Consider the following 16,190-nt stretch of genomic DNA (forward strand, 5'->3'; position numbering starts at 1 on the left):
AATATTTTGCCCATAGATATTAATAGATTTGGTTGTATTGGAGGAGAGGGAAGGTAGGAATTGATCATAAAACTTTGAGTATTGCCATCTTTGGTTCCACTATCATCTTTTCTGTGCCATAACATGTGTATGTATATTCCACATATATGTATGCGTATTCTGTATCTCCACATATTCATGTAAATATATACATATGTATGCATGTACATGTACATATATATTGACATCACACATCAAAAGAACACACCATATACACACATGAATATTGTATATTCACCCCTTGATATATATATCAAACACACATTTAGAAATCTCTTGCATACACCAAGACAAAAATACACTCTTCAGATCTATTTAAAAAACATTGTTCGCCTTGTCAAAAAAAAATTAATGGATTCCTTTGAGTCCCTGGAGTCAATATGTATTTTGGTATGGATGTTAATTATAAATATATGTTTCATCTAGTAACTAGCTAAAGCAGCTCCTTGTGAACTTTGTTACAATAGGCACTTTCTAAAAAGAGGATTTGTGACCAAAAAACAAAAAACGAATTCAAAGTTTATACCTTCCACTAGAGCATCCTTCTGAACCATAGGGGTCTATTTTGTCAAAACTGCAATCATCTAGCTGCAGAACCAAGTTTGTGTACAAAGAAGAATCCTTAGACAATTTTGACTGGGGAAACAAGTCTTCAAGAAGCAGTTCTCTGATTTGAGCAACCTTTGATTTTTAAACATCTGCTTTGAACTAGTTTTTGTTTGTTTCTTTTCAAGTCAGTTACCCATAGACATTTTCCACACTAATAGGACTTTCTACAAATAAGTCTCGTGCTAAATTCTACCCTTTATGAATTATAAGTATACTTTTTAAAGCACATCAATAGTTTACATTCATTTTAATACCCTCATACCTAAATCAGAGATACAAATATTTTGTTTTCATTTACTGACATCATGTCTAGGGTTTGGAAAACCACAGTCAGAACATTAGTAGTCTTAGAAAATCAGATTATAAATGTTGATAAACCTTTACATAGCATACTATAGTATTTCTATAATGACTTACACTATATTCATATTTCAGTATTCATGGTCAGTTTAGAAGTCAGTTTAGAAGAGGATAGCTGTTCTCTAAGAAAAGGGGGGTGCTAGGGCTGTCTTATGAGACTGTCTCTGTTTACCATCTAAAGTAACATGGGAAAAAGGGGGGAAGGAGAAAAGTAGCTGAAAGAAAATGCAGTCTGTGCGTAAAACCCATAGGCATCCGTTCCTCTTACTACTTACACTTGACATAGACTTCTCATGAGGCCTTTCAAAATGGAATAAATGACTGGCCTGATGTGGAATAGAAACTTCACACAAAGTACAAAAAGTACTTCATGAAGAGAGATCATAAAATGAGACCAACAGTTTGAAAAGATTAACTTCCTCATTGGCATTAATCTGTAATTCAAACTCAAGAAAACATTGAAGGAATGAGAACTTAACCCACCCCAGCCTGAGGTCAAAACACCCATGGTAATCCTAGCAGATTGGACCCTGATTTTTTTTTAATAGTACATTGCCTTTGTTAAACAAACAAAATCATCCTTTTTATTATATAATAGATTATAAATAACCGTAAAGTGTGCATGCAGTCAACTGCATATTATACAAGCATTATCTAGGTTATCAATAGTCATTTTCTTTGGCAGGCCAGAATCCAGCTGGACATGCAATATTTACATATCAAAATCCTTGTTATATTCAAGTCATAGTGAAAGCAAGTGAAAATATATATACTATGTATATACCATATATACACACATGTATATAGCTGTATATACTGTTTCGATATATTAACAAATATATATGTATATATAATATTAAAAGTGGATTTCCTCTTTTTCAGATTCAGGTGACTCAGGCCTTGAAACACTAAAAATATCTTGACAGGGTATTTGGGGAGGTGCCTGGGGTGGCACTTGGGATCTGGGAGAAGAGGCCTGCGGAATACTCTTTTCAGAGAGTAGTTTCAAAATTTCTGCCACCTGCTTTTCCAGGGCAGTCATTCTGCAGCTTAGAAGGTGAATGTCATCTTTGAGTTCATGTTTCACTTCCTGCAGTGTGGTCTGTAAGGCCTGCTCGGGAATGGGATAAAAGGGATGTTTTGCATCAGCCTGAACAGGACTGTGCTCCAGTGGGCTCCTAGTCTCACCGGCTTTATCTAAACGGAGATCACTTTTTGTTATTCCACTGTCACAGGAATCTGTTTTCCTTAATGGGTTTTTGGTCACACTGGTCTCTGAGTCACTACATTTAGGGTCATCTGACAATAAACCCATAGATTCAGCCTTTGTGACATTATTCCAGTCTTCCTTTTTCTCCTCATGGCCACCCATGTTATTCTTCAGTCGCAACCACCCTTTCCCATTTCCATTTTTCATTCTCATGGGACTGTTGACTTTGAGACACTTTGGGTCAGTACTGCCATTTGGCTTTAGTTCCATGGCATCTCGGTTGTTCTGTTTTAGGGACTCACTGGTTTTCACATAGGCCAGCGAAGTCTGGATGGGTGTGATCTGAGAAACAGTGACTACACTGGTGCCAGTGATAGAAGCCCCGTTCTGTAAGGAGCGGCTCTCCACCTGAAGTTGGCTCCTTTCTGGATCACTCTGGGTTGATCCTTGATTTCTTAGCTCCTTCTGCTGTTTGAACTTCTGGAAAAGCTTCCTGACAGGGTGGTCCACTGGGATACTGAGAGTTACCTCATTTTTCTGCCGAAGACGTTCCTCCTCTTCCTTTTTCACATCGCTGATTTTTCGGAAAATAATCTGTCAATGAAAGGGGAAAATCCATAATGTGATTTTAAGAATTAAATCAAAATATAATTGAGTAATAATCCTAATATTATCACATATTATTTGGAAAGGAAATATCCTCAACACATGAGAATAGTGTTCATTAAGAATTTTTTTAAGTCAATCTCCAGGATATAATTGAATAGAAAATTCAAGATAATTCAAACCCTAATATGGGAGAATCAGTGTTTATTTTCAACTGCTTTGCATTTGAGAATGGGAAGGCATTCTCAATAGATTCACCATACTTACTTTGTTGTCTACTTTTTATTCTCATTTAATAGAAAAATATGGTCTTTAAAACTGCTTGGAAACATGCTATAGTATTTTAGCTAATGCAAGGAGACATCTTGGGCATGAATGAAGTATCAAGGCTCTGAAAACTCTTATTTCAGAGGTCCTGGAGACTCTAGAACACATGCACAACTGACAAGATAAGGAAGAACACAAATGGTGTTGTCAAAGATGTTGACACTCTGAAAGGGAATCATCAAAAGGCATCATGGTGTGGTGGATGAAGCTTTAAACTTGGGCTCAGGAAGAACTGGGTTTTGTACCCTACCCTCAGCCATCACAATCTGGGTGACCAAGTTCTTTGAGCATCAGTTTTCATATCAGTGAAATGGGCTACAAATATCCATATATATAATGTGGCAATGTATGTAAAGCAACTTGTAAACATTATCACCATATCAATGTTACCTTTATTTTTTATTACTGAGCCTTTCATTGTTCTGAGTCCTTTGGTATGTTTTATGTCTAATGCCACAAATAGCAGCACAACATACAAGATCTTTCCCAGGATAACACACATATAACAGAGGAAAAAACACACAAAGTAAGATACCTAAGAGTATCAGACTGCCAGTCACCCAGCACTGACACAAAGAGCTCTCATCCCAGGTTAAAAACCCATATTCTAATTTCTTAAATCCTAAATGTCTAGATTTGAATATCAACAACTTTTATGCCCTTCCTAAGGCAACTCTCTATAAAAGTTCAACACTGTGCACCCTGAAAAGTACTTCTCTCCTCTTCTCTAAGAGTATCCACGTACCACATTCACAAATAGCTGAAGCAGTTTTCCAACTTTGGTTCTGAAATCAGTTTGATACTGAAATCAGTACTTAACAACACCAGGAATCTAAACCAATGGGCTTCTATGTGGCCAAAGCAGCAATCTCCAGCACAGGACACCTTGAACCTAATGGTGTCTGTCCTCCAAAGGATAGTTCAATTCTGGTCCTCACTGAACCATTGTTGGTATCTTTAATGACTAAAATGATTAGAGGTGGTGACTAGAGTGAGGAGGAGGAGAAAAAAAATATTTACCTTTACGAATCTCTGTCAAATGAACAAAATATAGAGAGAGTCATTTTTCACTCACTCTTGATTTCATGTCTCTAAATATATTGTTTCTTGGGTCAGTTCTGTTTAGCCCATTCTGTAACAATGTTTGATAATGTATAAACATGTCATGTGGAAGAGAGATTAGATATTTTACATAACACCAACTGGTAGAATGAAGACAAAAAAGATGGACATTACAGGGAATTCGATTTTGGGAAAAATTTGTGATAATTATATCAGTCCATAAGTAGAATGGCCTTTTTCAAAACATGATTGAGAGAGAGAAAGAGAGAGAATAGAAAAGACAATGCCCAAATAGTAGATAGAGGAAATGGAATAGTTAATTAAATGAACAGAAAATTTTAAATCATTGATTTCAGTAAAATAGTAGAGAGTACAACAGCTACATGTGATCCCTGGAGGAGAATTGGAAAGGAAGGATATTCCAGAAATAACTTCCATTTTTTTTTCAGATTTAGCTACTTGTGTGTTTGATTTAATTTGTTTCTAAAAAAAAATATTTTTTCCTTCTTTTTATGAAAATGACAAACAGTATATAACATATATTACACAATTACAAGTTCTCATACTTTGAAATGCACCAAGTTTACTAATCTTTTTGGAATCTTTTATTTTTTGCAGCATACATCATTATAGCTTGAAGACTGGACATCTTTGAGCATTTTGTAAAACAAACATTGTGAAAGCGGAAACCAAACAGTGATTATGCACATTACCAAACAGAGGGAAGTTAGTGAGGCTTCAATCCTCACTGCCAACTATGTAAGTGTACATTTTCTAAATTGAGATAGATGGGCAAAACATAGCTTGTCAAGTAGTAATAATAAGATACTTTAAAAAATATTCTCTACATTCAATAGCTATCTTTAAAGGGAGGTATATTTTTCCTTTCAAGTGACACATGAAAATGAGTCTTTTAAAGATATAATATTAATCTCAAAGTCTGACATCAAAGCTCTTACCATTTAATTACAAGCCTTTCAAAGGACTGACATATCTCTCAGTCTTCCTAAGTAAATATCATTTGTACTAACCCTTCAGAATGTTAACACCTTGTGACAAACCAGTTACACACATAGAAACACTTCTGTTTTTGGTGGGTTGAGGGGGAAGGAGATGGAGCAAAAGAAAACAACGGTATATTCAGGAATATCACATGCACAGGTTCTCTTGGCATGAGGCCCAATGGTTGACTATAGCTTGGAGAATTATCTAATCAGAAAAGTTCAACAAATTTTGAATGAGGTTCATTTTAACCTAATTTCTGACAGACGTTTGACCTCAAACAGACACAGCTTATGATCATAGCTGTACCTACAAGTGGTTTTAAAATAAGAATCAAATGATTCATTTTTTTAAATAATCACAATGCAGGAAGATAGGCATCTTTGTGTACAATACAGATAAAAGATTTATTTCTGGAAAGTGGCAGCCACCATAGTATATCTAAACACAAAATGCTAAAAATCTGAATTTACAAAACAGGCAAATTAGGGTGTGGTAATTCACCTTCCCAAAGGGCTTCTTACTTTACAAAGTCATTCATCTCAAGCTCTCTTAGTACAATTAAAATATCATATGATTTGTAGGATTTCAATTCACATACAACTTTTCAGGAACACATCTATTTTGTCAAGGTAAACACAATTGTAATGAATAACAATAAGAAGAAAAACATTCCTATCAATTCCACAGATATGGGTATTCAAACTTTAGCAGAGAAATTTGCTACAGGAAAAAGCTTTTTCCCCCATTTAACTGTTTCTCTTCTAATTTTTACTCTCTTTCTCTCTCTCTCTCTCTCTCTCTCTTTCTCTCTCTCTCTCTCTCTCTCTCTCTCTCTCTCTCTCTCTCTCTCTCTCTCTCTCTCTCTCTCTCTCCCCCTCCCTCCCTCTTTTTGTCTCTCTGTCTCTCTCTCATTTGGTTAATAACTTCCTTACATATAATTGAGAAAGGTACTTATGCTCTCCTCTAATTTATTTATAGTGTGACCTTTTATATCTATTTGATCTTATAGAATTGGGTCATTTAAGGATGAAAAAAAGAGAGTTTAAACAGAAGAAAAAATAATTCCACAAAACATCTCAATAAGCAATTTTCTCCATCAAGCAAAGAGGAACCACCATACTTGGGCTGTAACATTACAGTCCCCAAGGTGCTTACAGACATAGCAGAAGTGGAACTAAGATTAGCCCAAGCATATATAGAGCAGATCTGTCCTAGAGGCAATCCAACTATGAGAGAAATGGGAATCTGATACAAAGTATGTGAAGTAAGGAAAGATGCCAAAAGTGGGAGAAAAGTCTCATATCTTATTAATATTTTAAAAAATATTAAAAATAATGACTATAAGACCATCATTAACTTCCAACATATATAACTTCTTTCCCCTGTAGCAAATCATCTATATACACACTGAATGTATATTCAATGAGAATATTACTAGGAAACAAGTAGAGTTGCATAAGCAATTATCAATGATGTTTATCATTTCACAATATACTTTAAAATGTAGAGAATATGATACTGTGTTGAGTTTATCATTTGTTGATTATCCCCCAAAGTCTTATAAGTTCTTTTATAGCAAGTTTTTTCCCATTCATAAATCAATATCTTTCAAAAAAAAGAAACTATTCAATGATCCTCTGATAATAAACATCAGATGAATCAGGAAGATGGAGGCTCTTCAAAAGTGCATATTACAGTGATGGAGAAGATTGAGTCCAAGTGAAAGAGGAACTGCCAATCAAATATAAAATGCTCCAAATGTTCGTTTGTGGATGACATTACATTGACTACATTAACCTCAGGACAGTGAAGAACCTCCTGGATGAGATCAATAAAGATTCAAACGAGTTTGGACTGTGTATCTAAACAGAAATGGCCAAGTGAGGAAGAATGTCCTTTGCCTATATTTCAACATGGAAAAGGAAAGCCTAGAGTGGCTGGATAACAATGGTGTTCATATTTAGAAGAGATAGTATAGATGGACAAAGAATTTAATACAGAGTTGAGAAGGAAGAGAAGAGCATGCAAATGTCTCTTTCTGAACCCAATCTTCCCATGAAAATAAAGTCCTGTCATTTCAACACTATCTCTTTTTTTTTGAATATGTTGATATATGACATTGAGGCATGGAACACCATTGTTTCCAAAAAACTGAAGATGAGTATCATGGAGAGAACAATGAAAAGATAAATGATGAGTATTTGTAAGTTGTGCTATATAATCAATAAAGGACCATAAGGAGAACTAAAGGATGATTTCAAGAAATTATATGTAAAGAAGAAAAGATGAGTTGATGATATAGAAAGAGTAAGGGATAACGGTGGATAGTCTAATCTTAGGAGAAAGTGACCAAGGCCTGCACATTGAATGAGTCTCCAACTAATACTTGGGGAAACAAGAAGCAAAATCACATGAGATGATCAAGATTGGATAGTTTTCAATCTATATCATTTGAGGGAAATCATTAGTCCGTTAGATCACAATTCTATTTGAGTCCTCAGTACTTCTTTTTCTTGACTGTGTTAGAGCTAAAATTTCTCAAACTACAACAAACAAAAATGTTGACAATGAACATCTGTTCCTTACAATTGTTTTATACTTGATCTTATTGAAATGGCCTGGCTCCATTGCAGATAATATTAGGACTTGGTTTTAGATAGATACTAGGTAACATATTGGGCAGCTAGGTGGCACAGTGGATAGAGTAGCAGACCTGAAATCGGGAAGACCTCAGTTCAAATTTTGCCTCAGATACTTACTAGCTGTGTGACCCTGGACAAGTCACTTAACCCTGTTTGCCTCAATGTCCTCATCTGTAAAGTGAGCTGGAGAAGGAAATTGCAAACCATTCCAGTAACTTTGCTAGTAAAACCCCAAATGGAGTCATGAAGAGTAGGACATGGTTAAACAACAACAAACCATTAAGGGAAGGGTATACTTAATCCTATGCTGGTGATTTTATTCAAAAAGAACGTGGTTTTTGTCAAAAGATTTTCTATATGTATTGATACAATCTTGTTTTTTAATGATGATGATGATGGTTATAGCAATATCTATATTTATATAACACTTGCTATGTGCCAGGCATTGTGCAAAGGGCTTTACAAATATTAACACACTTTATCTTCACAACCACCCTGAGAGGTAGGTGCCATTATTATCACCATTATACAGATGAAAAAACTAAGGTAACTAGATTAAGTGATTTCCCAAGGTCATACAGCTAGTAAGAATGAGGCCAAATTTGAATTCAGGTCTTCCTCACTCCAAGTCCAATGCTATATACACTGCCCCAAATAGTTGCCTTGCTACAATTTTTGTTGTTTTCATCAATGCAGTCCATTATGTTTATAATTTTCCTGATACTGGTTATTTACATTATCTATTTCTTATTCTGTTAATCTAGCTATTTTATATTTTTTTATAATTCTTCTTCATTGTTATCATTTTTACTCTGATATAATTAGACAGTATACTTAGACTTTCTAATAATTTGCTGCATTTCCTCTTTGTGAGTTTTCTTTTTTAACTTTGGATAATGGCTATAGGTTTCTTTTCTTTTTGGTCATATTCACTAAACTCTTTTCTCTTCTATCAATTTGTTTCAAAAATCCAGATCCTACTTTTATTTATCAACTCAATAATTTTCTTTATCATAAAATTTCTGTTCAGCTCTTTGATTTTTAGAATTTTGTCTTTTGTGCTTCTTTTTTTTTTAAATAAAAATTGCATGCCCTATTTATTGATGTGTTAATTCTTTCTCTCTGTAATTGATTAAAAATGTTGAGATGTTAAAACATTTCCCTTAAAAACTGCTTTGACTATATCCCCAAAGTTTTGATATATTGCCTCATTGCTTAAGTTTTCTTTAGGGAAGTTATCTATTTTTTCTGTGATGCACTAATTCTTTAAGGACTAACTTATTTAATCTCCACTTAAATTTGAATACTTTCTTCAAAATATCTTTACTGATTATAATTTAATTTTTTTATAAACAATATGTGATCTATTTAATATTTCTGATGTTATATATTTATGAGAATTTAAAGTACTAGTCTAGGGTCAATTTTTATAAAGGTGCTGATATTTATGTATTCCTTTTTAATCTCATTTAGTAATCACCAGAGACCCATCATATACCTAATATTTCTAAAATCATATTCAGGTCACTCCATTTTATACTTTTATGCTTTTTCCTCTTTTCCTTTCTGCTCTGTCATTATAAAGAACTAGAGGTTGGAGAAAGAAAAGTAATCTATAATTGAAGTCTTCTGTTTCTACCCCTCTGCCTCTCCTTTCTTCATCGAGCCAGAGAGTGATCTGATTTTTTTACACTTATTCTTTCTTTAAAGAGAGAGAAAAGAGAAAGAAGGAGAGGAAAGAGAAGACAGGAAAGACAGAGAAAAGAAAGAGAACAGAAGAGAGAGAGGAGAGACATAGAAGAGAGAGAAGAGAAGAGAGAAAGAGAGAGAGAAAAAAAGAGAAATAAAAAGAGAAAAAGAGAGAGAGTATGCATGCATACACATGTATATATTTTCAAACATTCTTTCAATGGGCCAGATTAGAGTGAGCTCATAAGATGCCTGCTTTTCTCAAAACCTCTGTGCATGTCTCTATACTCTCCTAAGAAGGATTCAAACTGATTTATGCAAAATGATGCGTTTCTCTCCCTTCTTCTTCATGTCTTTCCTAGGATACTCATTTTTCCCCTTCCTTTCCTTTGAGTGCTCAAAAACAAAAATAACCAAACAAACCCATAACTATATCTTTGGCTTCTCCGTTATCTTTGAAATTTTCAAATTCTCTGATACTTATGTTCTCCTCCCCAGTAGTTTTTCATCATTGTACCCCAGATGCCAAATTCATTTTTACTTTCCTGTATTTCTCTTTCCTGTGTTTGCACTTCAAAGTATCTACTTACTCTGGCTTTTTCTTTTCTTTAAAAAATTATTCTGAATTTAACAAACAGCAAATAGGCATTTCCAGAAACACTGAAGAACATAAGAAAAGGAGAATATTTTAAACTTCAAATCTCTACTATGTAGAGATTTAATTTATTTTTAAGTATAGGTTACAAATTAATTCTGGTTTCGTGCACTCAGGGTCAGTTTTTGTATATTTTGGCCTTTTCAGGTACCTTGAAGGCACTGGAAATGCTTTTCTCTGTCATTAGACTGGCCCTCAATGACCGTGTTTATGTCATTTGTTAGGGCCCAGAAACATACACCCCGGTTATATTTAACCTCTTAAAATCTATTAGCTTTTACAAAGTGACATTTACTTGAAAGATATAGTAAGAACATGCCAACATTTCTCCCATCTCCATGAGACATAGTGAACACCTATGCCACTGCAGTCTTGAAAAAGCTAATAAGGATTGGTTCAGGTCCTACAGAACGCTGATCACAGACAATTTAAGTCCAAAGACAGCACTGCCTCCTTCTATTATGTTGAATTCCTGGGACCTTTGCTCCTCAGGGCATCAGTGCAAGGTTGACTGCAATGTCCTACCTGTACTTCTGGACAAATCAGATCCCCATTCCTCATAAAGCCAGATCAGAGACTACACTCTTTGCACCTAGACCAGAAAATAAAGGCTAAAAACTCAGGTCCATTTCTCAAGGTCACATGACCTCAGAGAAAAGAGTCACTCTTTCTTATCAAATGATCTCACCAACAGTGAGTAAAGCAGACCGTTCCTTCCTCAGGATCAAATGTTACCACAATCCTCATAGGTACTATATGAAAAACACAAACAAGGTCCAGCTGCTTAGCCAATAAAATAAAAAAGATTGCTCCTAACGATGTGGTATGTGTCCATTAATGTTCCAGTTTTCTAGCTTCCTGGAACCAGCTATCTGGAGTCCATGTAGAAGTCGTTTGGGTATCCACCACAGTCCCACTACACACATAATAATTTCAAAGTGCAACTTTCTAAACTGTCTTGTTTGTCTGTGATTCCTTCTAACACTGTTTCCATTAACTTCTCTTTTGTAGGGAGTGGAGGTTGCTGGTCCTAAGTCACCATCTCCCTCTTGCTCCCCTCAAATTAAAAAAAAATAAAAAGTTATAACAAATATATGTATAGTTACAAAACAAATCCCCATACTAACCACATCTAAAAATACGTTTTCTCCTCTGTATCACAAATCTATAACCTTGCGGTCAATATATAGGTAGTATATTGCATCACCAGAATTCTAGAATCAATGTTAGTCGCTTCATTGATTAGAGTTCTTAAGTCTTTCAATGTCTTTTCTAATATATGTATATGCATATATATATACACATATATTTGTACATGTACGTATATATGTGTGTATATACATTTGAATATTTAACTATTTATATTCATAATATATTACATATTATAATATACAAAATATGATATATAATAATATAAAATAATAAAGAAATATAAAGATATATATTTAAAATTTAAATCATTAGCCTAAATTGTAAAGACCAAGGGAGTTGCCATCAATGCTAGTACACTATATAAAAAACTCAATGGGTCATGTTAGAAAAGATAGAAAATGCTATTTAAAAAGAGAAAAATATATAAAATTTACCTACTTAATGCAAACAGCACAGAACATTTTAAAACATAAAGTACAAGACTGGCTTTAAAAGTCCTCATGGTTTCTAAGATAATTCTATTAACCTAAACTCTCAAATTTTATGCCAAACAAATGGTTTCTTATTATTATGTCCTATGCATATAGTTTAGCAAATTTTCCTCTAATGTGAAAATTAGGCATATTATGGCCATTATTTCATACCAGCATTTTAATGATTCTGTAATATATTCTGTTTTTTTTTCCTGTATCGAGAAGGAATAACCTATGAAAAAAGCAATTCTTGCCCTCTTAAATTTTCAATGATTTCCATAATAGACAATGCCTAGTCTTCATTATGTAATGAAAATGACTGCTAAATGGTTAATTAGGGAAAGTCTGTAAAAATTATAGACAAAAATAAAATAGATACTGGGTTTTGGTTAAAAGGTCAGGGGGAGAAAAATTGTGTTTACTGCTCTTCTGGCTACTAAAAGAAACTAAACATTAGAAGATTGTACCTCATTTTATCTCTCCTTCCATATGTATCTGATAGCCTCTTGCCATTAGCCTTTACATAACATATATGCAGATCTATCCCTTAAATCACTATTAAATTTCTTTTTTTTAGACAATGAATTTTCAGGAAGTTCACAAAACTCAGAAGAATTTTGTTTCGTTTGTCTATTTGTTTTTAAGTAAATCTACAAATTACAAAAGGAGAGAATCTGTGTGTGTCCAGAAGGTTTTATAAGCGTGAATAAAATGAAAGGGATGACCTTCAAGACTCTACTGAATAGCTTTTATCTCATCAGTAAGAGCCCGAAGCCACCTGTACTTGACTGCTCACCATGTACTTGAGGATTGGGGATTTTTTTTTGTCTTGTGCTCAGTGGGTGACTGAATTCCTGTTGCACATCTTCCACATTAAGAGGAGGAAAAAAAAAGAATCAGCTGTGATCTCTGCTCTTGCTGCACATTCAGTGTTGGCGTGTGTAACCACCATTTCCCGGCAGCAAGGGGTACACTTAAGCTTTCCTCTCCTGCGCTTCATTACACTCTGCAGTGCCCACATTAAGAGGTTTAATTTATTTAAACAATAAAAGCTTCTTATACTTAACAGGGAAAGTACCAGCTAAGCTTTCCATTTCAGAAGTAGGGCATTTGATGATCAAAATGATATCAGAAACTGAGGAATGTGTGCACACTAAAATCCAGTGGAGAGAAGGAAAAAGCCATTTGTTTAATGATGAGGATTTAGAGTTACACATTTTATAGGACAGTCTTTCCCCAAATGCCCCTCATTTTTGAGGTTTTTCATTTATTTGTTCATCTAGTCCATTTTAGTCCAAACATGTAATTTCATTAGTGTTTCGTTATTCCCAGCATGGAAGCTCCCTCTGCAGATCATCAATTCATCTGTAATTTATAGTCTTAAAGCTTTTGCTAAGGACGATAAGAGAGGGGTGGAAAAAGGAACAATAATTTATTAAGAACCTGATAAGCAAAAATGGGAATGCAGTCAGTTGGGTAACTCTGGTCATCCTCTGCCTCTTCCTTTTTCTCTCCCTCTCCATTTTGAAATCTTCTCTCCAAAGGAAGGTAAATTTTGACATTGGAATCTTCCCTTAACTTAGTGTTTACTGGCTAAATTCTTTCCTTCCTGCCTTCTTTCCTATCCCTTCATTTTTTTCTTCCTTCCCCTATTACTTCCTTTCTCATTTTGTTTCTTTTTTTCCTTCCCTCCTTTCTTCCTTTTTCTTTAATTCTTTCCTTTTCTCCCTTCCTTCCATCCTTCCTTCCTTTCTTACTTTCTGTTTTCTTTCCTTCTTTTGTGTTCCTTCATTTCTCTTTTCTTTTTTAGTTTCTGTTTGCCTTTTTTCTCTTTTCTCTGAGGTCTCTTTTCTCTTAGACCCCATTTCCCATTGACGTTCACAGATTGGACCACAATGGCTCCATGCTGAAGCATGATTTAATGTCTCTATTTTTGGCCTTCCAGGCTCAGACTACTTGTCAATAGTAATTGCTTCCCTTTGGACCAACAAGCCTGAGTCTCTTGCCATCATTGGTTGATATTTTTAAATGAAAGGGGTCATCCTTTAACTCACTTTGTAAAGAAGCCTATTCACTAAATGGTAGCTACCTCACTCAAAGTAAGAGCCTGAAAAGACCTTAGCCTTCAAATGGCCAGGGTCTCTTTTGAATCCTGAATCATCTACAATTCTCCCAATTAAGATCTGGCCACTGGACCCAAATAGCTCTGGAGGATAAAGTGTGAATGGTGACCTTTTGTAGCCCTCCCTTGCTCAAATCAATGTTAACTATAAGTCATGTCATGAAATCATGGTCCTCTTCAAAATATAAACAAACACAACCTGTGATTAATCTGATTTGCCTGAGGGGGGACCCAGTTGAGTAACTCAGTTAGCCCTCTCGATCTTCCGCTTCCTCTCCTTCTCCATGTCTCTCTCATCTCCTAAGGAAAGGAAATTTTGATGTCTAGAAGTTTCCCTGTTAACTTGGAGTTTACTGGTTCCCCTCCTTCCTGTCTCTTTCTTGCTGACTTCCTCCCTGTCTCTTCCTTCTTACCATTTCCTTCTTGTTTTTTTCTCTCTTCTTTCTTTCCTTTTTATTTTCTTTCTTTTTTTTTTCTTTCTCTTTTTCTGTCTCCTTTCTAAAGACCAACCTTAAACACCACATCCCTCTGGAGTTCACACAGTGTTCCACAATAAGTGCCCCTGCTTAAGCATCACTTAATGGCTTTATTTTGGGCCCACTGGCTCCTCTCCAGTCATCCTGATGAATATCTGGTCACTGCACCCAGATGGCTCAAGAGGAAAAAGTGAGGCTCCTGACCTTGCACAGCCCTCCCTCACTCAAAACAAAGTCAAGTGTAAGACATGTCATAATTTCTCTGATGTCATGGTCTTCTTCGAAAATGAAAGATAAGCCCAACACAAGCTAAATGCAAAACATTATTCTAAATAATTTACAAATAGTATTGGTTTTTTTTTCATTTGACAACCAAGCAATTTTGACTTACCTGCAGTTGCATGGAATGTGATTTCTCAGAGGCAGAACTTGAACTCAGATTTTCCACTTGGAATCTATTAGCCAAGGCTAACCCTCTATCTACTAACCTAGGTTCCTTCTCTTTAGTATAGTAGAAAGATTGTTGAATTTTATCAGAGGACCTGGGTTCCAATCCTGGCTCTGCAACTTACTAGCTAAGTGATGTTGAATAAGTTTATGAGTCTCATCTAATTATGTAAAATCAACATGTTAGATCAAATCAGTGGGATCATTCTCAAATAGAAATGAGTCACTAATTTATACATAAGGATTCCTATGGGATGCATATTAATTTAGTTTCAAAAGGTAATATCTATATTTTTACTTATTTTGTTAAATATTTCCCAGTTATATTTTAATCTCATTGGGAAAACATTTAGGAGTGCTGTGTGTGGTTACATAGCTACATGTTTAACACCTCTAGACAAGATGACCACACAGATCCTTTCTAACTCAATGATCTAGAGCAGTGGAATCAAACTCAAATAGAAACGGATCCCTTTGGGCCACATATTGAATAAGAAAACCACAAATTAAAATTAACTATGTTGTGTTTTATTTTTAATTAATTTGCTAAATATTTCCTAATTACATTTTCAACTGGTCAAGTGGCACACAGAAAATTTGTAGGCTGTGAGTCTAATCTAGAAAATATTACTGTTTAATAAAAGTCCAGTAAATCAATGATTCTAAGTTATCTCACTTTCTTTGGTTTATCTGGTATAGTTAGTTCTCTTTTGTCCTTACTTCCACTGCCTCATCTACTACTTCTCTCATCAATCCCTTAATTCTAGTACAATATAATTTGCATATGTGTATTGAGTACCAATGACAGGTGAGGCACAGTTGGTATGTTCTACCACAAAAATATATGATACAATTCCTGATGCCCTGCTTGATACAGATGATACTAGCTATTGTGGAAGCTAGTATTCTTATAATCTAGATTTATAAAGGAATGCTGGGAGGTAAATGTAGATCTTTGTCCTTCAAATGATACTTTTTTTCCTCTCATATAAAGCCTGGGCCTTTTTTTTTAAACTGCCATGGACAGGAAGGATTCTGAGAAGATGGCAGAGGAGGTCAGAAAATTCCAAGCTCTCCAGATTTCCCCCCCACACAAGATAATAATAGCACTGCATGATGAATTTAGAGTGGTAAAAATAGATGAGTAGGGGTAGAACAAGGGTTCTTCTGGAACAATCAGAGAAAGTTTGAAGGAAAATCCACAAGAGTAAACACCTTCAGGCAAGAGTAAACAACAGGCAAGCCCAGTACTTCACTGTGTTCAAGGCTGCCTTGGCCCCAGTCACAGGAACTTTTACCCTTGGAAAAAATAAGAG

The 16,190-nt window shown here is 35.0% G+C and overlaps 1 protein-coding gene across 1 annotated transcript in view; it reads right to left on the bottom strand.

The window, feature by feature from the left end:
- Positions 1–1,864: 1,864 nt before the first annotated feature.
- Positions 1,865–16,190, bottom strand: part of KCNH5 (potassium voltage-gated channel subfamily H member 5) — a 492,146-nt gene continuing 477,820 nt past the window's right edge. The window contains exon 11 of the mRNA XM_072629412.1: positions 1,865–2,812. Within this exon, the coding sequence (XP_072485513.1) occupies positions 1,865–2,812 (948 nt within the window). The remainder of the gene's footprint in view (positions 2,813–16,190) is intronic.

Source organism: Notamacropus eugenii, chromosome 1, assembly GCF_028372415.1.
Source record: "Notamacropus eugenii isolate mMacEug1 chromosome 1, mMacEug1.pri_v2, whole genome shotgun sequence".
Lineage (NCBI taxonomy): Eukaryota > Metazoa > Chordata > Mammalia > Diprotodontia > Macropodidae > Notamacropus > Notamacropus eugenii.